Raw genomic sequence first — 27,503 nt, 5'->3', positions numbered from 1 at the left:
AATTTGTCCATTTCTTCCAGGTTGTCCATTTTATTGACATATAGCTGCTTGTGGTAGTCTCTTATGATCCATTGTATTTCTGTGGTGTCAGTTATAATTTCTCCTCCTTTCTAATTTTATTGACCTAAATCCTCTCCCATTTTTCTTGATGAATCTGGCTAAAGGTTTATCAATTTTATCTTCTCAAGAACCAGCTTTTAGTTTCATTAATCTTTGCAATCTTTTCTATTTTCTTTACTTCTATTCTGATATTTATGATTTCTTTCCTTTTACTAATTTTAGGTTTTGTTTGTTCTTCTTTCTCTAGTTGCTTGAGGTGTAAGGTTAGGTTGTTTATTTGAGATTTTTCTTGTTTCTGGAGGTAGGATTGTATTCCTATAAACTTCCCTCTTGGAACTGCTTTTACTGTATCCCATAGGTTTTCTGTTGTGTTTTTGTTGTCATTTGTTTCTTTGTATTCTTTTACTTGCTCTTTGATTTCTTCAGTGATCTCTTGGTTCAGTTCAGTTCAGTCGTGTCCGACTCTTTGCGACCCCATGAATCGCAGCACGCCAGGCCTCCCTGTCCATCACCAACTCCTGGAGTTCACTCAGACTCACGTCCATCGAGTCAGTGATGCCATCCAGCCATCTCATCCTCTGTCGTCCCCTTCTCCTCCTGCCCCCAATCCCTCCCAGCATCAGAGTCTTTTCCAATGAGTCAACTCTTCGCATGAGGTGGCCAAAGTACTGGAGTTTCAGCTTTAGCATCAGTCCTTCCTAAGAAATCCCAGGGCTGATCTCCTTCAGAATGGACTGGTTGGATCTCCTTGCAGTCCAAGGGACTCTCAAGAGTCTTCTCCAGCACCACAGTTCCAAAGCATCACTTCTTTTTGTCCGTGGCGGGTCTCCACTGCAGTGTGTAGACTGTTGTGATGTGCTGGCTTTCTGCGGTTGTGGAGCATGAGCTCTGGAGCATGTGGGCGCAGCAGCTGCGGTGTGCGGGCTCTAATTGCAGTGTGCAGGCTTAGTTGCTTCACAGTATGTGGGATCTTGGTTCCCTGAACACAGATCAAATCCGTGTCCCCTGCATTGGAAGATGGATTTTTAACCATTAGACCACGAGGGAAGTCTTCCCCTCTTGGTTATTAGTAGCATATTGTTTAGGCACCATATGTTTGTGACTTTCACAGGCTTTTTCGTGTAAATGATTTCTAATCTCATAGTGTTGTGGTTGGAAAAGATGCTTGATACAATTTCAGTTTTCTTAAACTTACCAAGGCTTGATTTGTAACCCAAGATGTGATCTATCTTGGAGAATTGTCCATGTGTACTTGAGAAGAAAGTGTATACTGCTGCTTTTGGATGCAATATCTTCTAAATATCAATTAGATCTGTCTGGTCTAATGTGTCGTGTAAAGCTTAGATTTCCTTATTAATTCTCTGTCTGGATGATCTGTCCATTGGTGTAAGTGGGATGCTAAAGTCCCCCACTATTATTGTGTTACTGTTGATTTCCCCTTTTATGGCTGCTACACACTGGGCACATTCAGTTCAGTTCAGTTCAGTTGCTCAGTCGTGTCTGACTCTTTGCGACCCCATGGACTGCAGCATGCCAGGCCTCCCTGTCCATCACCAACTCCCAGAGCTTGCTCAAACTCATATCCATCTAGTTGGTGATGCCATCCAACCATCTCATCCTCTGTCGTCCGCTTCTCCTCCCTCCTTCAATCTTTCCTAGCATCAGGGTCTTTTCAAATGAGTCAGTTCTTCGCATCAGGTAGCCAAAGTATTGGGAGTTTCAGTTTCAGCATCAGTCCTTCCAATGAATATTCAGGACTGATTTCCTTTAGGATGGACTGGTTGGATCTCCTTGCAGTCCAAGGGACTCTCAAGAGTCTTCTCCAACACCACAGTTCAAAAGCATCAATTCTTCGGCGCTCAGCTTTCTTTATAGTCCAACTCTCACATCCATACATGACTATTGGAAAAACCATAGCTTTGACTAGATGGACCTTTGTTGGCAAAGTAATGTCTATGCTTTTTAATATGCTGTCTAGGTTGGTCATAGCTTTTCTTCCAAGGAGCAAGCCTCTTAATTTCATGGCTACAGTCACCATCTGCAGTGATTTTGGAGGCCCAAAAAATAAAGTCTCGCACTGTTTTCATTGTTGCCCCATCTATCTGCCATGAAGTGATGGGACCAGATGCCATGATCTTGGTTTTCTGAATGTTGAGCTTTAAGCCAACTTTTCACTCTCCTCTTTCACTTTCATCAAGAGGCTCTTCAGTTCTTCACTTTCTGCCATAATGGTGGTATCATCTGCATATCTGAGGTTATTAATATTTCTCCTGGCAATCTTGATTCCAGCTTGTGCTTCATCCAGCCTGGCATTCCACATGATGTACTCTGCATATAAGTTAAATAAGCAGAGTGACAATACACAGCCTTGACATACTCCTTTCCCAGTTTGGAACCAGTCCATTGTTCCTTGTCCGGTTCTAACTGTTGCTTCTTGACCTGCATACAGATTTCTCAGGAGGCAGGTCAGGTGGTCTGGTATTCCCATCTCTATAAGAATTTTCCATAGTTTGTTGTGATCCACACAGAGGTTTTGGCATAGTCAATAAAGCAAAAGTAGATGTTTTTCTGGAACTCCCATGCTTTTTCAATGATCAAACAGGTGTTGGCAGTTTGATCTCTGGTTTCTTTAGTGTTTTCTAAATATAGTATCATGTCATCTGCATACAGTGACAGTTTTACATCTTCTTTTCCAATTTGGATACCTTTTATCTCTTTTCCTTGTTTGTGGCTAGAACTTCCAGTGATACATTGAAGAGATGTGATGAGAGTGGACATCCTTGTCATATTCCAGATTTTATTGGGAAGGCTTTTGACCATTGAGTATTATATTGACTGTGGGTTTGTCATAGCTGGCTTTTATTATGTTGAGATATATATTCCCTCTATTCCCACTTTGGTTAGAGTTTTTATCATGAATGGATGTTGAATTTTGTCCAGTGCTGCTTCTGCATGTATTGAGATGATTGTGTGGTTTTTGTCTTTTGTTGATGTGGTGTATCACATTGATTGATTTGCGTATGTTGAACCATCCTTATGATCCTGAAATGAATCCTACTTGGTCATGGTATATGGTCTTTTCAATGCATTGTTGAATTTGCTAACATTTTCTTAAGAATTTTTGCATCTGTATAAACTAAAGATAATATATGGCCTGTAATTTTCTTTTTTGCTGGTATCTTTGGTTTGGTTATTGAGGGTGATGGTGGCTTCATAGAAGGTCTTTGGGAGTATTCCTTCCTCTTCAGTCTTTTGGAAGAGTTTGAGAAGGATCAGTATAAATTAGTCTCTGTATGTTTAGTAGAATTCACCTATGAAGCCATCTTGTCCTGGACTTTTGTTTGTAAGGAGATGGTTTTATGCTGCCTTTTTTTTTTTTTTTTTGTAATTACAGATTCTACTTCACTTCTAGTGATCAGTCTGTTCAAATTATCTATTTCTTGATTCAGTTTACATGGGCAGTTTCTATAAACTTGTCCATTTCTTCTAGGTTGTCAAATTTGTTGGTATTTAGTTGTTCATATTATTCTATTTTTTTGTATATTTACACTATCAGTTGGTATTACTCATTTTTCATTTCTTATTTTGTTTACTTGGGTTCTGTCTCTTTTCTTCTTGGTGAACCTGGCCAGAGGTTTGTCTATTTTGTTTACCCTATCAAAGAACCAGCTCTTGGTTGTTTTATTGAGTTTTTTCTTTTGTTTTCAAAATCTCTATTCATTTCCTCTCTGATCTTGGTTATTTCCTTCCTTCTGCTGACTTTAAGTTCTGTTTGTTCTCCTTTTTCTAATTCTTTTAGGTGGGAGGTAAGTTTGAGGTTTTTCTTGTTTCTTAGAGAAGGCTTATTTGGCTATAAACTTCCCTTTAAGAACTGCTTTTGCTGCATCCCGTAGATTTTGCATGGTTGTTTTCATTGTCTCAAGGTATTTTTAATTTCCTCTTTGATTTTCTCATCAACGCACTGGTTTTCCTAGTAGCATGTCGTTTAGTCTCCTGTAGTCATTTCTTCTCATTTCTTTTTCTGAGGTTGATTTATCGTTTCCCCATTGGGGTCAGAAAGTATACTTGAATTAATTTCTACATGGTGCCCTAGTATGTAGTCAATTCTAGAGAATTTCCCATGTGCACTTGAAAAGTATATATTTTTCTTTTGGATGTAATGTCCTGAAAAATGTAAAAAATCTAACTGTTCTAGTGTATCATTTTGGATCTCTGTTGCTTATTGATATTCTGTCTAGAGGATCCCTCCACTGGTATGAGTGGGAGGTACAAGTCTCCTGTTGTTGTATTCCTGTCAGTTTCTTCCTTTATATAAGTCTGTTAGCATTTATGTCTTTGGGTGCTCCTATATTGGATGCGTATACATTGACACATATAACATCCTCTTCTTGTACCGATCTTTTTATCATTATATAGTTTCCTTCTTTACGGCATTTGTGTTAGTCTGATATGAGTGTGTGGCACTGCTTTCTTATCATTTCCCTTTGCTGAGATATCCTTTTTCCATCCCCTCACTTTCAGTCTGTGTGTCTTTTGCCCTAAAGTGAACCTCTTGTAGGCAGCATATTGTAGATTCTTGTTTTATTATCCATTCTGCCACTGTGTGTCTCTTGATTGGTACATTTAATCCATTGACATTTAAGGTAATTATTGATAAATACATTGTTTATTGCCATTTCAACCTTGTTTTCCAACGGATTCTATATATCTTTTGTTTCTTCTTTTTTCCTTTTGTGGTTTGATGTTATGTTTGTTGATTTTTTTTATGTTTGTGTTCTTCTTGGTGTTTATGAATCGATTATATGTTTTTCATTTGTGGTTATGCTGTCTTTCAAGCATGTTAACTCCTTCCTATATCCACTTGATTTAGATTGATAGTCGTATAGACTAAAACATATTTTTTTTTAAAAATCTACAAATTTTCTTACTCTCCTCCTCCACATTTTATGATTTGATGTCTTCCCTTACATCTTCATATTTATCGTTTTACTATTCATTGTGCTTATCATTGCTTTCACTAGAATTCTGATTTTTTTCCTTTTAATCTGTATACTGGCTTATTTAAGTAATTTATTTTTCAATTGTGAGTTCCTCTTTCCTATAGCTTCTTGCATCTTTTCTATTTAAAAAGACCTTCCAATATTTCCTTGGGGAATATTTTAATATTACTGTATTCTTTTTAGTTTTTGCCTTCTGAGAAGTTCTTTCTCTCTTCTTCCAAATGATAATCTTGCTGGGTAGAGTATCCTAGGCTGCACATTTTTCTGTTTCAAGTCTTTGAATATATTTTGCAATTCCCTCTTTGCCTGCAACATTTCTGTAGAGAAATCAGCTGACAGCCTTATGGGCACTTCCTGGTAATTAACCGTTTGTTTTTCTTTTGCTTCCTTTAGAATCCATTTTAATTATAATCTGTCTTGGTGTAGGCATGTTTGGGTTCATCTTGTTTGGGGCCCTCTGTGCTTTGCACATTCAATCCCTGGGTTGGGAAGATGCCCTGGAGAAGAGAATGGCAACTTACTCCAGTATTCTTATCTGGAGAGTTCCATTGACAGAGGACCCTGGCAGACTTCAGTCAATGGGGTCAGAAAGAGTTGGACACAACTGAGAGACTGAGCACAGACAGACAGTGCTTTCTGTACCTGGATATCTGTTTCCTTCTTTAGGTTTGGGACATTTTCAGCCATTTCTTTAAAAACATTTCTATCCCTTTTTTTCTCCTTCTGGAATCCATAATACACATATATTGGCACATAGGTCTCTTATATTAATTTTTTAAGATTGGCTTTCTGCCTGCTGTTATGATTGGGTAATTTCCATTACTCTATCTTTCAGAGCACTTATTACTTTTTCTGCATTATTCAATCTGCTATTCATAGCCTTTAGCTCAGTTTTCATTTCAGTAAATTTCTAGTTTTTCTTGACTCCCTCTTGTAGTTTCTAGTTCTTTTTTTACAATAATATGCATTTCTATTGATTACCTTTCTTAATCCCTTCAGTATTTTCATTACCTCTTTTTTGAACTCAGTGTCCAATAGACTGAAGAGATGTTTCATTGTTTTTTCAGGCGAGTTTTCTTGATCTTTTAACTAGGAATGTTTCCTCTACTTCCCCATTTTACTTACATTTCTCTTACTCCATAATTTTAGGAGAAGCAGTTACCATGGTCTTGGAAGGGTATTTATCTGCCCTACACAAGTGCCTGTGTGGCTTGTGTGGGTTTAGCACTTTTGGCACCAGGGCTGGTTTAGTGTGAATGCCTGCCACCTCTTGGAAGGTACGACGCTTGTGGTTAGCAGGGCCTTCTCTTGGCTCTGTGGTTGTCATAGCCCTGCCAGTGGCAGGATCTGCTTCTACTCTCTAGTTGTTGGAGTAGAAGCCCCCAGACTGGTTTCTGCGCTGTGATGGGAGGTAAGTGGGACTGGAGAGCTCCCGCTGGGAGAGGAGCCACTGAGTGTTCCTCCACGGGAGCTGCTCACCTGCGAGCGTGCCCCGTGTCCCCTTTCACGAGTTGTGCAGGCTCACAAGGTGCACTGTTGTTGGTGCTGTTCTGGGTCCCACCTCAACTTTGGGTGCTTCCCCGCTGTTAATACTTATCCATGGTTAAGCTTCTATAGTATTATAATACCGTGTTTAGACCAATAGAGGTGAATTTTATACCTCAGTGTAAATTTACATATCCTTTTCACCTAATCTAAAGCATCCTTTTCCCCCCATGTATTCATATCACTGAAATCAGGATGGATTCACACAATTGGCAGGCTTTTTCTTAGTGGTATATAGATTATGGTGATGTCTTAAAATCAGTGGTATATGATATTTGATGAACTAGGACACTTGTAGGAAACTGATGTGTGTGGGTATTTTCCCTCTACATTACTTTATGGAACTATAGCCTGTTACACCTTTTTCTGCTACTCTGCCACTCATCACACTGTGGCCATCTGCTGGTCTTTGGAGCTTTTTCCTGAGCTTATGACCTCTGGACCAGCTGCACCCGAGCCTCGGAGCTTAGGTGGCTCATTCAGGTCTCTGAATGAATGTAGTGACATTGCACAAAGTTGTTGACCATCCCAACTGAAATCAGCTCTATGGCCCAGGAACATTTCCTTTTACCCAGTTTTATGGTCATCAGAGCTATGATGGTTTCACTTATTTGTCTCTTTCCTCACTAAAGCTTAAGCTCCAGGAGAATCAAGCTCTGGCCTATCTTGTTCAACACAGTATCTCAGCACCTGGGACAGAGCCTGACACCAAGTAGGTGTTCAGATATGTCTAGAAGGAAGATTTCAGGAAAATGATGTTAGGCTACAGATACAGTATCTAGTCATTTAGCAAGGACTATGTTTCAAATTTATAAATAACATTACTTTCTATGAGAATCTCATCTATAAAAATTATTGTGTTGGGAAGATCCATTTCTGATTGCTGTCCCATTAAACATAATTTCATAAATATACTATTGGCATACACCAAGAATAATTTCCATAGGATGCAACAATTCATACCACAATTAATTTGTACATGTTCCAAATCTTCCTACTCTCGACTGGAACTGATGTCAAAAGGTGACAAACTATGATGAAAAGAAAAAGATGGTGTAAAAAAATTCAACAATGTGATTAACTTCAACTTTTTTAAATTTTAGGAAGAGTCATCTCTCCCAAAGGAAAGATTGTTAAAATTACTGTTTATATAAAAAAATTTATTTCCCACAGCACAATTCAAAAAAATAATTGAAATAAAGTTTGTAGAACATCTAATAAGAACAATGATGAATAATTTGTGGTCAATTTGTTTAATACTTATATTTCACATGTATGACAAAAGGATAAAATAAAAAGGCTTCAATTCTGAAAAACTCTGAATTTCTGCTTTTTTTTATTGAAAAAAGCCCATGATTCTTTGGGAGGTGATAACAAGGTTGTTTTCCAGTCAGATCATAATTTCTACAATTTCTGTAATAACCATAAATTCCAAAGGTTCCCATTCTCCCCGCCCCAATTCACTTTTGGCACCTATGTGAAATGTCACTTCTGAAAAATGGGGGAAAATATGCTGAGTACTAGGTTTTTATCAGTCATCTTTTCCTGGTGAAAAACATTCTGATTGCTGAATTTAAAATATTGACACAAAAAAGATGAATGATATGTCATCCATAAAAATCTTTTTTTTTTTTTAACTAGATGGTTGTCTCAGAAACAAATTTATATTAGATACAGCAACCAGCTCTCAGATGTGAAGGGGCACTGGCTTTTCTCATCCTGTTCCACTTCTTCTGATTTTAAATTCAGCATTTACTGAGCAATTGTACGAGAGGTAGCCAGGTGTGTGGCACAGCTCTGGCTTCAGGAGTTCAGAACACAGTTTTAACTCATCACGTACTTTAGAAGAACTGAGGATACACTGAAAGAAAACAAGAGAAAAGGTCCTCTCAGCCTCTGCAGCAAGGAGATGGTCAGGATGGAGTGTGCTGGTTACGGGTAGAGGAGCAGGGGCGGGACCTCACGACTGGCAATGAGGAGAGGATTTGGCCAAAGGATTTTTTTAATTCTTATTAGAAAAGTATCATTTATAAAGTATATTGATCTTGTATCTTCATTTATTATAAAGTATACTGATCTTGAATCTTCCTTTATTAAAAAGAAGCTCCTTCACAAAAATCAGGATGCTGCAGAAGAAGAACCAGCACAGACTGTGACTGGCTGATACTTAACTCTGAAGAATGCAACTTTCATATTGAGAAGGATTTCCGAGCTTGGTATTGACCTGCTTGGCCCAACTCAAAAATTTCTTTTTTTTTTTTTTTTTAGCTCTGCTTCCAGCCCACAGGGTATGGCCAGAAGACTTATCCAAAAAGTCTCTGAATTTTCCAGCATAATTAGAACCTAATGGGTGTTTCTGAGAACTACTGTGGAGCTGACAAGAGCAGGGGGAGTCTCACCCCACTCCTTGCCTCTCAAGAGCTAATAAGACATTTTTATTTCAAAGAAGGAGATACTAATGTCATCAAACTGGGGGAAAAAAGAAGAAACAAGGACAGTCTTTTTAATTACACTTGGCTAACCCCTGCACTACATTCATGGTTAACTTTAGGGAGGAAAAGAGAGATCAATCTCTGCAACCTCCTGACAAAGGAGCCATCCCACGGCAGGGTCAAGGACTTATTTCTTCTGCCAGCCAACGAGTCACAGATATTTTTCCCCATTTACAGAAGTGTGTGTGAAGGAGGTTGGGGAGCACAGGAACAGGCTGAGAGGTCAACGGAAGTCTTGTCTCAAGGAACCCGCCCTCGGTCCTCAGTGGCGACCCACTTGGTCCAGCACCTGGGCCTTCACAGTAAGCAACATCTTTCTTTAAAACTTTTCTTGTTCTTGCTGCTTTTCTTGCCATTCTTATCTTTGTTTTCTGACATCTTCTTTGTCCTGATCTCTCTCATGAGGTCAAAGAACACCTGGGGTGGGGAGGAAAAAGCCATTTCATGATGTAATGAAGCAGTTTGACCAAGCAGGATATGTGGTCACATTTTAAAGCATCAAGCCAAATGTATTTTTAGAAACCACGGGCCATCAAAAACAAAAGGTTTAAAGCAAAGGAGAACAATTAACATTAAAAGCATTTTCTGGTTCTACAAAGGAGATATCTCTGCTCACATCACACGGACAGAAGCATCACGCTGTTCTTGCATCCAGTGGCTTACTGGAGAATGATAAAAGCTGTTCTCGGGATAAGTATGATGAGGGATAAAACATCAACGGACTGAGCCACAGCAGTTTGTCAAACTTACAGACACTGAGAGTGATAACAGTCCTCAAACTTCCCAGTACCTCCCAAGCACCAGGAGACGGAAGGAAGGCATGAGTACCCACTCCTGAAACAATGAACCCTAAAGGCAGGAACCTCATCACGAGCCCCAAGCAGCAGACTTGCGTTCGCAGGGGTCGGGGAGAAGCAGAAAGAGCAACCTGTCCCCTCCTCCCCACACCTGCGCCTCCACTCCCTGATGTCAGCTAAAGGGGCTTCTTCAGGAGCTGATGAGACCTATTGTGAATGCCAGTGTATTACTTAGATATGGACTGTCACTCATCACAAGGTTTTTGCCCTCGGCTCCCAGCAGCCATGCCTGGGTACTGATTATACACCTCCTACAAAGAAAGGTTCATGATTTCTAATGGAGAAGATGCCAAATGTGAGACTCAGAGTAGGCTTTCACCTTTGGACACTTGCACAGAACAGGCTCCTGTTACTTTCCTAGGGCAAGTGAGATCAAGCTTTCTGAGTGAAGGCTCCACAGGCACTCACCACCAGCTCAGGGTGTAGTGAAGGATCCCCCAAACTGGATCAGGCTAACCTAAGTATCCCTTCCTTCCCTACAGTTTCTCAGGAAAGCACACCCCCTGCTCCGCCCAATAGTGGCTGAAGTGTCAGTTGCTCAGTCTTGTCTGACTCTTTGTAACCCCATGGACTGTAGCCTGCCAGGCTCCTCTGTCCATGGGATTCTCCAGGCAAGAATACTAAAGTGGGTAGCCATCTCCTTCTCCAGGGCAATCTTCCCAACCCAGGGGTCAAACCCAGGTCTCCTGCACTGCAGGTGGACTCTTTACCAGGGAAGCCCAACAGTGACTGAGAACAGCTTCAAATATTGCTGGATTTTCTAACAGCAAAAGGCAGAAGGGGGAAGGGTGCATGTCCAGCGTCAAATGTTGACCAAGCTGTTCACTGGCCAGTCTTCTCAACAATCCCCTTTCCTGTGAACTGTTGACAAGTGAGTACAATGCTGCCTGTTGGCCATCAGGTTCTGCCGGTTCCTGTTTGGCAGGTCCAGCAGGTCGGGGCAGGAAGGGGAGATGACAAGCCGCTCTGTGACAGCCCCTGCTCCCCATGTCCACAGTTCCATGCCCAGCAAGTCATCTTGATTTTTAAAAAATGAAGTATGTGACTGGATTTCCTGTGTGTTGTAATTCTATGGCTAGAAAACTATTTGATAAAAATGGAAAGATTTGGAAACACACAAGAATCAATGTAAGAGCTAACAGAGAAAAAGGAGCTGCCGAAGGAACCTGCTTCACACTCCAGACACAACTAAACAGATTTATGTCGTTGGAGAGGCTTCCAGAGTGAAGCCCTCCTGACACCAACATCCTAAATCTTCCAGCTGGCTACAATAAGCGCTTGGTATCAGATGTCTTGCTCTTTAGGAAAGAAGCAAAGGAGAAGTGAGAAGGAAGTGGGGGGATTCAGATGCTGTGCAGATGGAGCAGATGTGTCCGCTACTTGGCTGCAAAGTCATATGTGCAGGTTTTACGGGAGCCAGGTCATGATGTCAGAGCTGAGGAACAGGGTGACGGCAGACAGAAAGTCTCAGCTTTAGATGCTCTAGGGTAACCACTGTGAACTTTTTTTTCCCAAAAAACACATTATTGACAAACAGATCTTTGTAGAAACTAACACCTGTTGCTGTAATATGTCTCTAGTCAATAACGTATTAAAGGGCTTCCCTTGTGGCTCAGTGGTAAAGAATCTACCCCCCAATGCAGGAGACATGGGTTCGATCCCTGATCTGGGAAGATCCCATATGCCAAAGAGCAACTGAGCCTGTGTGCACCACAACTATTGAGCCTGTGCCCTATAGCCTGGGAACCGCAACTATTGAGCCCACACACCATAGAGCCCATGCACTGCAATCAAGAGTAGCCCCTACTCCTTGCATCTAGAGAAAAGCCCACACAGCAGTGAAGACCCAGCATGGCCAAAAAAAAATACAATAATACATTTAAAAGGCCTTGCATCGCTGGAAGGTGGGTTTTCAACTGTTGGTATTTATCACTGTCAAGGTCATCCTTTCCTTAGCTACAGGCGTTTGAATGAGAAAGTACTCTGGGGCTGAGGAAGAGAGAGCTCCCTAGAGAGCCAATTCCTGGGAGAAACTACAAGGCAGGGACTAAGTTATAAAGACAGGACTCCTGGGCTCTACAGGGGGATAGGAAGGTGAAAAGGACAAATCTACCCAATTCGTGAAAGTGAAAAGTGAAAGTCACTCGGTGGTGTCCAACTCTTTGCAACCCCATGGACTTGTAAAGTCCATGGAATTCTCCAGGCCAGAATACTGGAGTGGGTAGCCTTTCCCTTCTCCAACGGATCTTCCCAACCCAGGGATCGAACCCAGGTATCCCACATTGCAGGTGGATTCTTTATCAGCTGAGCCACAAGGGAAGCCCAAGAATACTGGAATGGGTAGCCTGTCGCTTCTCCAGATATTCCCGGCCTAGAAATTGAACCGGGGTCTCCTGTATTGCAGGTGGATTCTTTACCAACTGAGCTACCAGGGAAGCCCACCCAATCCGTCAATAAGAACAAAACCAAGAGGGCACCTGACACAGCCAGCCCTGCCCCCAGAGCGTGCAAGGACAGGGCCTCCACAGCCACGGCCTCACCCGCTGGGCTTCCATTTGGCCAAAGGCACGCACCTGACAAAGGCTGGCGTGTGGGTCGGACCATCCCTGTGCTTCTCGTCCTGATGCTAGGATCCGTTCTCCACCCCGCCACCCCGGTCTCCCCAGAGCAGCTCCCCCACGAGCAGCAGATGGCGGGCAGGGGCCGACCCACCTTGTCCACGTTGGCCCGTGTCTTGGCCGAGGTCTCCACGTACTGCACGCCCCACTCCTCGGCCTTGGCCCTGGCCTCCTCCACTAGCACCTGCCTCCGCTCCTCCAGGTCAGACTTATTCCCCACGACGAGCAGTGGGATTTTATCTTCTTCAGCTTTAACGCGGAGGATCTGTTCCCTGTGGTGGTGGATCAAGAAGAAAGCAGCTAAGAAGGCTGGATGAAGAGCCCAGTTCTGCCAACCCAGGCAAGACAGCGGGCATGGCTGAGGGAACTGCCACTTACAGCCCCTCCTGAAGAAGCACCCCCTCCACCCTGTGGTTAACTGGAGTTCCTCAAGTCTGGTTTCAGTTTGCAACACTAGAGTTACTCGGGGTGTGCATTACAAATGCAGGTTCCTGGGCCCATAAGTAAATTGTCTGGGTAGGAGCTCAGGATTTTGCACTTCAACAGCATCCCCACTTTATGCTTCTGCAAAAACAAAACCAAAAAAGGGAAAACTTGGGACCCTCTGCGATAGAAATCAGATAAAAGAAATATCTTCATATACAAAATGCTTAATAATTACGTTGGGAGAAAAAAAGTCATTTCTTTGTAAGAATATAGAAAGTTCAAGTGGTAAGTTGTAAAGTCATGTCCGACTCGCTGTGATCCCATGGACTGTTGCTCTCCAGGCTCCTCTGTCCATGGGATTCTCCAAGCAAGAATACTGGAGTTGGTAGCCATTTCCTTCTGCAGGGGATCTTCCCAACCCAGTTGAAATTCCCTTAATTCCAACCCAGGGATCGAACCCGGGTCTCCAGCATTGCAGGCAGATTCTTTACTGTCTGAGCCACAGGAATACAGAAGGGAACAGTCTATTAGCAGACCATGAAATCAGTGTAGCAAGTACAACTGGTAATTCTTTCTACCTCAGTGAAATAGAATATTACAGAAAAGCAAAGAAACACCAGAGAGATGCTCAAGTAGTAACAGTAAGTATGGTTTGTAAAACTCGTGCTTCAACTCTAATCTGCATCTGTGGCCCCCCTGCCTTTCCCCCTAGTTCTGTGAGGCAGGAACCCTACTTCAATGTGCGTAATTTTTCTACTACAAAGTGGTGGGAGAAAATTAAATACTCCAAGGCCTACGGAAAAGTACTTCAAAAACATCTTCTCTAAAGTAACTGTTACCTGTACTGTAGCACATCAGACTTGACCTCTACTAAAAATAAGCAGCTTTCTAAAATTATTTTTTTTAAATCACATATTTCTATGTGTTGATTTTATATCCTGCAACTTTACTATATTCATTGCTTAGTTCTAGTAATTTTCTGGTGGAGTCTTTAGGGTTTTCTGTGTAGAGGATCATGTCATCTGCAAACAGTGAGAGTTTTACTTCTTCTTTTCCAATTTGGATTCCTTTTATTTCTTTTTCTGCTCTGATTGCTGTGGCCAAAACTTCCAAAACTATGTTGAATAGTAATGGTGAAAGTGGGCACCCTTGTCTTGTTCCTGACTTTAGGGAAAATGTTTTCAATTTTTCACCATTGAGTATAATGTTTGCTGTGGGTTTGTCATATATAGTTTTTATTATGTTGAGGTATGTTCCTTTTATTCCTGCTTTCTGGAGAGTTTTTATCATAAATGGATGTTGAATTTTGTCAAAGGCTTTCTCTGCATCTATTGAGATAATCATATGGTTTTTATTTTTCAATTTGTTAATGTGGTGCATTACATTGATTGATTTGCGGATATTGAAGAATCCTAAAGCCCACTTGGTCATGGTGTATGATCTTTTTAATGTGTTGTTGGATTCTGATTGCTAGAGAAAATAGAGAAATTAAGGAAACAATTCCACTCACCATTGCAATGAAAAGAATAAAATACTTAGGAATATATCTACCTAAAGAAACTAAAGACCTATATATAGAAAACTATAAAACACTGGTGAAAGAAATCAAAGAGGACACTAATAGATGGAGAAATATACCATGTTCATGGATTGGAAGAATCAATATAGTGAAAATGAGTATACTACCCAAAGCAATTTACAGATTCAATGCAATCCCTATCAAGCTACCAACGGTATTCTTCACAGAGATAGAACAAATAATTTCATAATTTGTATGGAAATACAAAAAACCTTGAATTATAAAACTCCTAGAGGAGAACATAGGCAAAACACTCTCCAACATACATCACAGCAGGATCCTCTATGACCCACCTCCCAGAATATTGGAAATAAAAGCAAAAATAAACAAATGGGACCTAATTAAACTTAAAAGCTTCTGCACAACAAAGGAAACTATAAGCAAGGTGAAAAGACAGCTTTCAGAATGGGAGAAAACAATAGCAAATGAAGCAACAGACAAACAACTAATCTCAAAAATATACAAGCAACTCCTACAGCTCAATTCCAGAAAAATAAATGACCCAATAAAAATATGGGCCAAAGAACTAAATAGACATTTCTCCAAAGAAGACATACAGATGGCTAACAAACACATGAAAAGATGCTCAACATCACTCATTATCAGAGAAATGCAAATCAAAACCACTATGAGGTACCATTTCACGCCAGTCAGAATGGCTGCGACCCAAAAGTCTACAAGCAATAAATGCTGGAGAGGGTGTGGAGAAAAGGGAACCCTCTTACACTGTTGGTGGGAATGCAAACTAGTATAGCCACTATGGAGAACACTGTGGAGATGCCTTAAAAAACTGGAAATAGAATTGCCTTATGACCCAGCAATCCCACTGCTGGGCATACACACTGAGGAAACCAGAAGGGAAAGAGACACGTGTACCCCAATGTTCATCGCAGCACTGTTTATAATAGCCAGGACATGGAAGCAACCTAGATGTCCATCAGCAGATGAATGGATAAGAAAGCTGTGGTACATATACACAATGGAGTATTACTCAGCCATTAAAAAGAATACATTTGAATCAGTTCTAATGAGGTGGATGAAACTGGAGCCCATTATACAGAGTGAAGTAAGCCAGAAAGAAAAACACCAATACAGTATACTAATGCATATATATGGAATTTAGAAAGATGGTAACAATAACCCTGTATACGAGACAGCAAGAGACACTGATGTATAGAACAGTCTTTTGGACTCTGTGGGAGAGGGAGAGGGTGGGATGATTTGGGAGAATGACATTGAAACATGTATAATATCATATATGAAAATGAGTCACCAGTCCAGGTTCGATGCAAGATACTGGATGCTTGGGGCTGGTGCACTGGGACGACCCAGAGGGATGGTACGGGGAGGGAGGAGAGTTCAGGATGGGGAACACGTGTATACCTGTGGCAGATTCATATTGATATATGGCAAAACCAATACAATATTGTAAGGTTAAAAAATAAAATTAAATAAAAAAAAAAACCACATATTTTAAAAAAGTAAATATTCCACTTCCATTATTTTGATCCAGGGGGAACATGTCTACTTCTATAAAAGACCCCTTCAAAAACATTTTGTGGAGATCTGTATTGATTTTTATATAATATAGGGTGACATTTCATAATAATAAAAATACTTAAATTTTTTTCCATACAGTCAATTTAAGTACCAGATATCACATTTTTTTGTTGACGCACCAGTTGATTTACAGTGTTGTGTTACTTTTAGTTGTATGATCAAGTGATTCAGCTGTATATATATTCCTTTTCATATTCTTTTCCCTTATAGGTTATTACAAAATGTTAAATATAGTTTCCTGTGCTATACAGTAGGTCCTTGTTGTTTAATTTATATACAGTAGTGTGGATTCCAAACTCCTGATATGTATATCCTTCCCTTTAAGAAAAATGAAAAAGAAAAAACAATAAGTAGATGCTTGAAAATTGCCTCTAAGTAGTTTTGCCACATCCTGCATTTCACAGGCGTCAAAGAGCATGCTGTGTTTAGAAGTTATGTGGTCAGTATACATGATGAACAATAAAACCTGACTGCTTTCTGGCTCATTAGGTTTACAAAGGCGTGACTAATTATCTCATTGATAAATGAGCACCAAGTTCTGATGTAACAAAACTACTTCTCTAGTTTATGGATTATGTCCAGGAAAAGTTTCAAGGAAAAGATAGTATATTCATGTTTTATTTATGTTGGGGCTTTTCCATTTGGAAGATAAATGCAGAAGTGCTGTTTTTAAACTGCTAACAGGCGCGAAGTGCCTGCGTTTAACCATAAGGGCTCAGATAGCCCACACGCATCCTGTGCACCGTGGGAACCTGGGCAACTTTAGGGCTTTTCTTTTAACTGCCCAGAGTTCAAGCCGCAAGCACTAACTTGTCCTTTCCCTTCTTTCCAAACAAAGCCTTTCTCCCAGGAGGAGGTGCCCGTGGTGACCCGGGGACAGGACATGGTGGCCCTGTTACTCTCGGAGGTGACCTCTACTGTCAGCACATCCCTTCCTGGGGAGTCTTGGGGTCGACGGGAAAGCAAAGACTCAGGACAGGGCGAGAGACAAGCTGGTGTGTGCGCTGCCCCGCTCTGCCTCAAGGAGGCATCGCAGCAGGACTGTGCGGAGGCAGGCCTAGCTGTGAACATGGGGGCTACTTTCGGAAACCTCTGGCTACGTCAGAAAGAGCTCCAAATTCACAGGATTTCTCCCAGGGAATCCTAGCCATTTAACTGCTCACAACACAAAACACCCTAGTTGCCGAGAACTGCTGATATTCACCCTCGGGAGACTAGAGACCATGAGGATGACAAAGTGAGGCTCTACCTGCCTCCTTTCCCCTTGCTCTGCAAGGGTCCCCAAGGCCTCCCTCCCAGCTCACTGATGTTCCTTCCACACCTTGAGGGCATTTTTGGCTTCCTCAGTTTCATCTTTGGCTGATGGCCTTCATTTCTGACCAGAACTTGCTAAAGAGTGAAAAAAACAAATCACTATTTTCTTTTTCCCCTCTAGATTTGGTTCTTAGAATAAAAAGTCATCTGAGAATCCCCTGGCCATCCAGTGGTTAAGACTTGGCACTCTCACTGCCAAGGGACTGTGGGTTCAGTCCCTGGCCAGGGAACTAAGATATCCTGCAAACCATGCCTGGCAACCAAAAATATGAACAGTCATCTGGACAGGTCTGCTTCTAAGGATGGGGGATGAAAAACCACAGGTGTATAAAAGATGGCAAGGGGATGGGGCAGAGAGAGATCTTACCTGCCAGAATCCCTGGAGCACTGAGCCCGCACACTCACCATTTCTTTCTAACAATGAATTTCATGATTTCAAATAAGTGATGGCAGTGAGCACTCCCCACGTGCCCATATGGTGAGGAGATACGGGCCACCACACAACGATGGTTCTGCTTGGGAAATTTAGCCTAACACAGCATTTCATCTCATCAGTAAGAGATTTTCAGGACAAGAAACAGAACACTAAGTACACTTGCCCTGGGTCACAAGACTGTGACAGGGCAGGGGCTCAGGCCTGGCTCTGTGTGACCCAAAGCCGGCGCTTCCCACTCCATGGGTTCCGTGTCCCGTGGGAGCAGCACTCAGGCCTGGCTCTGTGTGACCCAAAGCCGGCACTTCCCACTCCATGGGTTCCATGTCCCGTGGGAGCAGCACTCAGGCCTGGCTCTGTGTGACCCAAAGCCGGCACTTCCCACTGCATGGGTTCCGTGTCCCATGGGAGCAGCACTCAGTCACTCTGACCCTGGCGTCCATCTCCTGACATCGGAGGTCTCAGAAACCTCAAAGTAGAGCAGAACTATTCACTTTTTAGCAAAACTATGAAAAGAGGTAAAGATCGTTAACGCTTACCAACCCCTGACTCTCAGGATTTACATGAAAACAAAAATAACAGGTTCCTGACTATATAGAATGGCTTTGTCCTCTTTAGGGACAACAGATCCCTCATTAAGATCATTTATATTTGGAAATTATAAACCGAGGAAGCCCAAAGAGAATATAACAAACGATGAGCTATAATGTGCCAAGATCCATAAAGCCCCAGAAAGTTCTTTAGACAGATTTCTTCCTGATAAGAAGGCTCAACCCTGGAGGTGTATGCTTAACCCCAAACTCCTTCCAAGGCTGAGACACGACCGAGGGCACAGGGCCTGCTGGAGGCTATTTCTCCTCAAACGCACCTGAATTCGGCAGTTGCTGTGAATGACTCGTGCTCGGTGATGGAGAACACGAGCAGGAAGCCCTCCCCGCTCCGGAAGTAGTTGTCACGGATGGCCGCATAGTCCTCCTGTCCCGCCGTGTCCAGGATGTCTATCTGCACCTCTTCCCCATCGAGGACCACTTTCTTCCTGTAACTGTCAGCCTTGGTAGGTTCGTAGTCCTCCACGAACTAAGCAAACAGACAACACGATCAGTAATTAACAAAGTTCTAAGAGAGAAGAAAAGCTGCCAAAAAAATAAATTTCAATATATGGGCACTTTGCTTATTATCAACTGAGTACTGAGTGTGGATAATTATCACACCATGTGTAAGGCACTATAAAATAAAGATAATCCCTTATGTAGTACTTCTGTTCTTTGCTCCTTTCAATTCTACCATTTAAATTTTTTGTTTAAAAACAGTAAGAGCAGATATTCCCATTTTACAGATGAGGACACCAAGCAGAGAGCAGAATGCTTGGCAATATTCTTGTCAGTATACAATTATAATTAAACACTGGTGAGGGTAAGAAATGGAAGCTCTTATTCATAATCAACAGAACTATAAAACTCATCTGAAAAGTAATTGGTCAAGAGGCACCAAGAGGCTTAAATAACTGTACAACAAGATAAACTCCAAATGGGTCAAGATTAAATGTTAACAACAAAACACTCAAGAACTAGAAGAAAACATGGGTGAAATCCCTTTATTACCTTGAAGTGGGGAAGGCCTTTTTAACTATGACTCAAAATCCAGAAGCCATGTAAGAAAAAATTGATAAATTAGACTACATAAAAAATTTTTAAACTTCTGTATGGCACAACACACTATAAACAAAGACAAACGACAAACAGGGAAAAAGTATTTAAAGCCATATCACAAAGAGCTATATATTAACTAGAAACAGGGAGAGACAAAAGACCAAGCTGATGGGGAAAAGTGGCAACAGACAAATAATACACAAAAATAAATATGTGTGATGCTAAACACAGGAAAAGATGTTCATATCCACTAATAAAATAAAAATGGTAACTACATAGAGATACCATTTTTCACCTACCAGACTGGCAAAAAATCCCAAAGTCTGACAACACTCTGGGGAAAAGGCCCTCTTGCACATTGCTAGTGGGAGGAGACAACAATATAGTCTGTATGGAGACAAATATGGCAACACCTAATCAAGCTGGAGAAGGTTCGTCCTCCTTCTAGGAATCTAATTTACAGACACACATGCACAGAAACACACAAGGTTATTCACTGTGGTACCACACGTAACAACAGAAGGTTAAAAACCACCCCACTGCCCAGGCCAGGGATCTACATAATGGAATACTATGCAGCTATTAAAAACAGAGAAGAAACACCCTGGGAGGACAAAGCAAAATAAAAGCTGTTAAACAGGAAAACTGAAACAAACGAATGTAAATGAATATTAAATTGGTAATGTAGCCCAGCTGAGAAATAAATTAATTCAAGAGACTTTAAAACAGAATATCTGGATAGAATACAACCCACTAAAAGAGACTAAAGACAAAAAAATTTCAAAGAAATGTTAAACTTCCCTCAGTGGTTACATTATTTAGTAATTATGATACAGAGCTATTTTCTTTATATTGCATCATTCATAAAATAAGTATTTTAATGTTATAAGTCAGGATATTCAGGGGATAATTTTAATGACAGCAATGTACTATTAAAATTGACTTAATGCTGGTATAACTGGATATCCACATGTGAAAAAATGAACTTGGGACCCTTATTTCACATCACATACAAAAATTAACTCAAAATGGAGCAAAGACTTAAATACAAGAGCTTAAACTATAAACTCTTAGAAGAAAACAGAAAGTAGAAATCTTCATAACTTTGAATTTAGCAATGCCTTCTTAGATACGACACCAAAAGCACAAGCAGCAAAAGGGAAAATAGATAAATTGGACTTTATCAAAATTTTTAAATTTTGTGCTTTGAAAGACACCACCAAAGTCAAAATACAACCCACAGAACGGCAGAAAATATCTGTAAAGGCTGTATCTAATAAGGAGCTAGTATTCAGAATATATAAATAACTCTTAATAAGAAAACAATTTTTAAAGTTAAATACCGATTTTTAAATGGGCAAAGGAAGAAAACACCAAATGAAATGAAAAAAAAAATAGACAAAGGATCTGAACACACGTTATCCAAAGAAGATATACAAATGGCCAAAAAGCACATGAAAAGATGCTCAGCCTGACTAGTCATTAGGAAAACGCAAATCAAAACCATGAGCTACTACTTCATACCCACTAATACTTTGGCCACCTCATGCGAAGAGTTGACTCACTGGAAAAGACCCTGATGCTGGGAGGGATTGGGGGCAGGAGGAGAAGGGGATGACAGAGAATGAGATGGCTGGATGGCATCACTGACTCGATGGACATGAGTCTGAGTGAACTCCGGGAGTTGGTGATGGACAGGGAGGCCTGGCGTGCTGCTATTCATGGGGTCGCAAAGAGTCAGACATGACTGAGCGACTGACCTGAAGATGCTGTAATCAAAAAGATGGACAATAACAAGCATTGGTGGGAACATAGAGAAATTATAACTCTCATAAATTGTAAAATGGGTGGCTGTGTATAGAACGGTTTTGCAGTTCCCAAAAAGTTAAACAGAGTTACCATATAATCCAGCAAATTTCACACCAAGGTACACACCCAAGAGAATGTGAGGTGTCCACACAAAAACCTGTTCACAGCAGCATTACCCATAATAGCCAAAGGTAGAAATAACCAAATATCAACTGACAAATGAATATCAAAATATGGCATATCCAGACAATGGAATATTATTCAGTTGTAAAAAGGAAGGAAACAGATTCATGCTAAAGCCTGGATGAACCCTGACAAATTTTGGTAGGTAAAAGAAGCCAGACACAAAAGATCATATATGAGCCTATTTACATGAAAAGAGTAGAACAGACAAGTCTGTGGAAACAGAAAGCAGATTCATGGTGGCCAGGGCTGTGGGAGGGGTGGAGGTGACTGCCAGTGGGTATTAGGTTTCTTTGAGGGGAATGGGAACTTTCTGGAATTACATAAGTGGTAATGGTTGCAGTTTTGTAAATATACTAAAAAAACCACTGAATTGTACACTTAAAAGGGTCAATTTTATGGTATGTGAATTATACTGCAATTTTTTTAAAAAGAAATGCAACACTGATACAACTGTAACACTGGATGAGCTTTCAAAAGGTGATGCTCAGTGAAAGAAACCAGACATACAGGTCACATACTAATTCCATGTATTCAGAACGTCCTGAAGGGCACCTCCACAGGAACAGAAAGTCGCTGCCAGGCTCGGGGTGGGGGGCCATAAGGAGGAATGGCTGCTACTGTGCAGGGGGTGCTTTTTGAGGTGAAAAATATGTTCCACAATTACATCATGGTGATGGCTGCACACCGTGTGAATACCCTAAAAATCACTCAATGGTTCAGTTTAAAAGGGTGAGTTTCATGGTACACGAATTCTTCATCAAGCTATAATTTTTTAAAAATTTAAAAATCAAACTGAGGGACTTCCCTGGTGGTCCAGTGGTTAAGAACCCTCCTGCCAACGCAGAGGACACGGGTTTGATCCCCGGTCCAGGAAGACCCTACAAGCCGCAGAGCAACTAGGCTTGTGTGCCACAACTACTGAGCCCAAGCTCTAGAGCCCACATGCCACAACTCAGACCTGAAGCAGCTGAAGTAATTAAAAAATGAAATTGAAAATATCAACATGAACTTACGGACCCCTTTGTAGAACACTGAAAAAGAGCCTTGTGTTATCAATCAACAGCTATTAATTCAAATGATTTTAATTCTAAAAGTAAAGATACTAAAAGTTTTAGTATTAATTTCTCTTACACTCATATAACAATCTTAAAATAGAGAAAATATGAAAATTTGCCCATGCTTCATAGCAGTATCCTCCTGTTCACGTCTTTCCAAAGAGACAAATATATGACTCCCTAAAAAAAACCACCCCAACACCCAGTGTGAACTCAACACCACTGTAAAGCACCTCAGTTGCTTATTTCTGAACTTTCAAGGATAAATGCAGCAGGAGTTCCACTGAGTCCTCTGACACTGGAGTCCAAATGTCCCCATGTGGCTGCATGGAGGTGCCTCAGTGCCAGGGAACAGCGCTCATTATGAGAACATGAGCTCAGAGCCTTGACGTTGACATTTCTGTTAACAGGAGTCACCCTGCTGGTTTTGCCAGGCTGCTGGGGTTCCGTCTCAGATGCCAAGACACCAAGCCTAAGGCCAGCCTCACACAGACCCTTCGTCCTGAGCCACCACTCAGCTGACTACCAGCCACTGCCAGAAGTCTCAAAGCAGTTGCCACCAAAATCTCCCCATTGCCAACCTCACTTATCAACAAAGCAAATAGCTGAAAGTCTTCATGTACATTAGGCTGAAGATTTAAAAGGTGGCTCCGTTGTAAAGAACCCAGCATCCAGGGCCCCTCAGTCACCCATGTGGTAAAGTACCTCCCCGCACTAAGCTGTCTCTGGCCAGGCCACCTGACAGCAGCCTGACTGACCATTTAGGCTGGATGATTCCCCGAGTGGGGTCTCCTGTGCGTGTTTGGCAGCAGTCCCACCCTCTACCCAGTGGGTGCAAACAACTTCAGACACCGCCCATTATTCGGAGTAGGAGGGGGCACAGAATCCCCTCCTTCATCTCCATTAATAGCTGCTCCTCTAACCCCTTGTCCTTAAGGAATCTTAATTCCTCTCCTCACCATCTCTTCTTCCCTAGCCTCTGTTACATGAGAAAAAATAAGTCTTTAGGAAGCAAAGTACATTTTTAAGCAAAAACAAAGAAAGACTTCCATAGGAGATCCTGGGATTTGCCTCTCTCATGCAAAAATGTTGTGGGTAAATTAAAGAGATTGTGCTAGATTTCCCCACTTTGGCCTCTAGTATATAATAAATAAAAGCAAGTGTCAGAAACAAAAGTATACAAATGCTAGAGAGGGTGTGGAGAAAAGAGAACCCTCCTACACTGTTGGTGGGGGGAATGTAAATTGGTGCAACCACTATGGGGAACACTATGGAAGTTTTTCTGGAAACTAAAAATAGAACTGCCACATGATCAGGCAGTCTCACTTCTGGGCATGTATCCAGACAAGACAATACTTCAAAAAGACACATGCACCCCTATGTTCACAGCAGCACTATTCACAACAGCCAAGATGTGGAAGCAACCTAAATGTCCATCAGCTGATGAATGGGTACAGAGGATGTGATACACATATAGAGTGGACTATTACTCAGCCATAGAAAAGGATGAAATAATGCCATTTGCAGCAACATGGAGGGACTTAGAAATTATCACACTAAGTGAAGTCAGAAGGAGAAAGATGGAAGACCATATGATATCACTCTTACATGGAATCTAAAATATGACACAAATGAACTCTTCTGTGAGACAGAAACAGACTCACAAAAATAGAACAGACCTGTGATTTTCATGGGGGAGGCAGGCTTGGGGAGGGATAGGCTGGGAGTTTGGGATTAGCAGATGCAAACTATTATATACAGGATGGATAAAAAACAAGGTCCTACTGTATAGCAGCACAGGGAACTATATTCAATATCCTGTGATAAACCATAATGGGAAATAATATGAAAAAGAATATATGTATAACTGAATCACTCTGCTGTACAGCAGAAACCAACACAACATTATAAATAAACTATACTTCAATTTAAAAAAAAGAAATTGGTTGTGCAAAAACATACAAACAAAAAGTTTCTCATGATAAGGTACAGGGGAGTATGATTCAGGAGGTGATGGAGGTTTTTGTCTGAAGCTTATTCACTGAAGGGCACTCTTTAAAGAAACAAATACAAAATCACACATATAATATTAAATACAAAAATGATTATCTCGAAGGAGAAAAGGAATCACAATTCATTATACATTTTATTAAATGTAAAAATACTCTGGTGAACCCACCCTCGGGAGTCCTTTGTGTGACATCCTCCCCTTGACTGTAGGGGACCCCGACTGGCTTCAAACCAATAGGATATGGCAGCTGTGATGAAATGACCTCATGACTACATTTCTATGTAGGAGGATCTGTCTAAACCACCAGAGATTTGCCTGCTGGCTGGGGAAGAGTTGTCTGCGGAACGGACCACACAACAGAGAACTAGGCGCAACCTCCAGGAGCCAAGGGTGCCATCCTGCATCTGCCAACAGCCAGCAAGCTGGCAGGAAGCTGGATACCCTCCCTGCAGCCTGAGACCCTAGGCAGTGCCCTCAGCTCAGCCAGGCTATACCCCTGACCCCTGGAAACTGGAAGTGACGGCTGTGTGTAGTTTGCAGCTGCTGAACGTATGGTAATTTATTACACAGCAACACTACAAATACCATTGACTCCCCAAATCCAGCACAATAAGTCTTGTTAATTAACTGCCTGGCACACCTCTAGAATACCGTCCTATGTTGTATACACTTGCTGTATATGCTTGAACTATCTTGTCATATGCCAGTGATCCTGAAATATTTCCTATAGAGCATTAAAAACTCATGTAGTCTTTCTTCTAGCATAGTTGGTCTAAGTTTCTCTTTGATGATCGTTTACAACTTCACAACTACGTGACATTGCTAGTAATGAAGGTTTGAGGACTCTTGGCAAATTTCAGCAACCTCTATCCATCTTCCCTGTAAGAGGCTGTAAGATCTGGAAGAATCTTCCAGACCAGTTTCTGACTCCATGTTTCGAGCCCACCCCTCCTCTGCTTCCCACACACTTTCCGTGCCTGCTGCCTTGGACACACTTGTGCCAGGACATACCCCTGGCCCTGCACCTCCCATCACCATGCCAGGTTGAGTCAGGTGGGCGGTAGGAATAATCCTGGTGGGCAGCAGACACTGGGACAGCTGGTGATAACCCAACCACATGCCCAGTGATTACAAACCACACAAATGTGCATCATTGGTCCCCTGCTAGGTGTATCCTTAATCTCACTTCCCTCAGCCATATCCCAAAATGTCATGGCCATCCAACCCCACACTAGCTAGGAGGCGGCTGGACAGGGGGTCAAAGTCTAGTGAAAAGAGAGGATGATCTTAACTGACTGTGGTGACGGCATCTTCTCTTACAAACTCTGGAAAGCATGGGTCATGTGAACGCACTGCCGGCAAGAGGCCTCGAGGCTCAAACTCTGGCCTGGGGGCTCTGCCGCAGGACCAGCAAGTGGCTGTCAAGCAGGGACACTTGCCACAGGAATCAAGCCTGTGTCATCACACTGGACTTGCGCCAGCGCTGTGACACTCAGAAAGCGATGGAAACTTGGAACTTTACCCTGACCGATGGGACAACTAGAGCACACGTGATGTCTGTCCTTGAGAAAAGATGAGTCCTTACGGCAACTCCTCTCTCGCTGTCAGTATGCCCCCAGATCAACGGTCACCAAGGTAAGCACCTGGCTCCCTCTTCAGATACACCTGTGCAAAGGCACCCCCTATGCTCCTGCCGTAATTCAATCATGGGAATAATGGGAGCAGGGACCCCAAACACCCTGTGCCAGAGCTGAAATGATCACCTAACATCAGCAGTGCAGAGCTTACCCTGGTTAGAACCTGCTGGAAAGCTGTTCAGAAGCCACTGTAACTAATTTACCCCATGACTCTAAAGCGCACTGGGGAACAGGCACACGAGGGACGGGGCAACAGCAGACCCGACGGGGAGGCAGCATGTGCTGGCGTGTCTTACCTCATCGTACATGAACTGCAGAGTCAGGGCCGACTTGCCAACCCCTCCGCTGCCAACCATGATCACCTTGTGAAGGGCCAGGGAGCTCTGGCTCTTACTCTTGTTTGCAGCCATACTGCTGGTTTTCTGCGAGATGTGGCTGGAGGACCCAGTGGAAGAGCTGGCAAGGAAAGAAACAGAGACTCAGAGGCAGTTTGGTTTCCACCCGAAGGAAATCAAATGAAAACGCTATGCTCCGTAAAAGCCTAACCCAGATGTTCCAACAGAGAAGTCACTTATCCAGGCTCCAGGCAGAGATAAAGCCCCAACCACTCCGGAGTCATGGACCAGGAGCAGAGCGAAGGCGAGACACAGAGGAGAAACGAGCATGCCCATCTGACGCCCCATCACCAGAGAGGCAGGGAGGAGAGCCACCATCAGACCCGTGGAGGGGCCAGACAGTGACCCCGCACATCTGTGCCCTGGGAACTGCTCACGGGCCTCGGCCTTGTTCTCTGTATCCTCACGCCCCTGCCCCCACCTCCAACACACACATGCACACAGCCTGCCCCAGGGACTAGGAGGGGCTCTGAAAAGGGCGAGTAAACCTGCTTTTAACAATCAGCATCCCTTCACGATACAGGGCAGTTAAAATGAGGAAAACTCAATTTTTTACTCCACATTGATTTACACTGATGAACTAAAGTGAGTTAAACTTTTCTAAAACAACTGTCTATTACTCAAAATCAGTTTAGCCTCATCAGAAGTGAGATGAAGTATGTAGAACAGAACAACCTTGGTGGTGTGGAAAGAGAAAGTATTCTGAATAAGTACATTTAACACATACCTGAAACTTGGGATCTAGTTAAACTTAAAAGCTTCTGCACAGCAAAGGAAAATCATAAACAAAAACAACCTACAGAATACATTGAAAATAGGAGAAAATATTTGCAAATGATGCAATCAACAAGGAATTCATTTCCAAAACATAGAAACA

At 42.0% G+C, this 27,503-nt stretch overlaps 1 protein-coding gene across 6 annotated transcripts in view; it reads right to left on the bottom strand.

Annotated features, from left to right (window-relative positions):
* Window positions 1–7,924: 7,924 nt before the first annotated feature.
* Window positions 7,925–27,503, bottom strand: part of RALB (RAS like proto-oncogene B) — a 76,784-nt gene continuing 57,205 nt past the window's right edge. For all 6 annotated transcript variants that reach the window (XM_006057185.4, XM_006057186.4, XM_044936468.2 and 3 more), the window contains 4 exons: window positions 26,528–26,687; window positions 18,753–18,961; window positions 12,667–12,844; window positions 7,925–9,514 (listed from right to left, as the gene is read on the bottom strand). In XM_006057185.4, coding sequence (XP_006057247.1) covers window positions 9,395–9,514; window positions 12,667–12,844; window positions 18,753–18,961; window positions 26,528–26,641 — 621 coding nt within the window. In that variant the 5' untranslated portion in view covers window positions 26,642–26,687 and the 3' untranslated portion in view covers window positions 7,925–9,394. The remainder of the gene's footprint in view (window positions 9,515–12,666; window positions 12,845–18,752; window positions 18,962–26,527; window positions 26,688–27,503) is intronic.

Source organism: Bubalus bubalis, chromosome 2, assembly GCF_019923935.1.
Source record: "Bubalus bubalis isolate 160015118507 breed Murrah chromosome 2, NDDB_SH_1, whole genome shotgun sequence".
In the NCBI taxonomy this organism is placed as follows: domain Eukaryota; kingdom Metazoa; phylum Chordata; class Mammalia; order Artiodactyla; family Bovidae; genus Bubalus; species Bubalus bubalis.
This window is presented reverse-complemented; position numbering and strand designations above follow the sequence as displayed.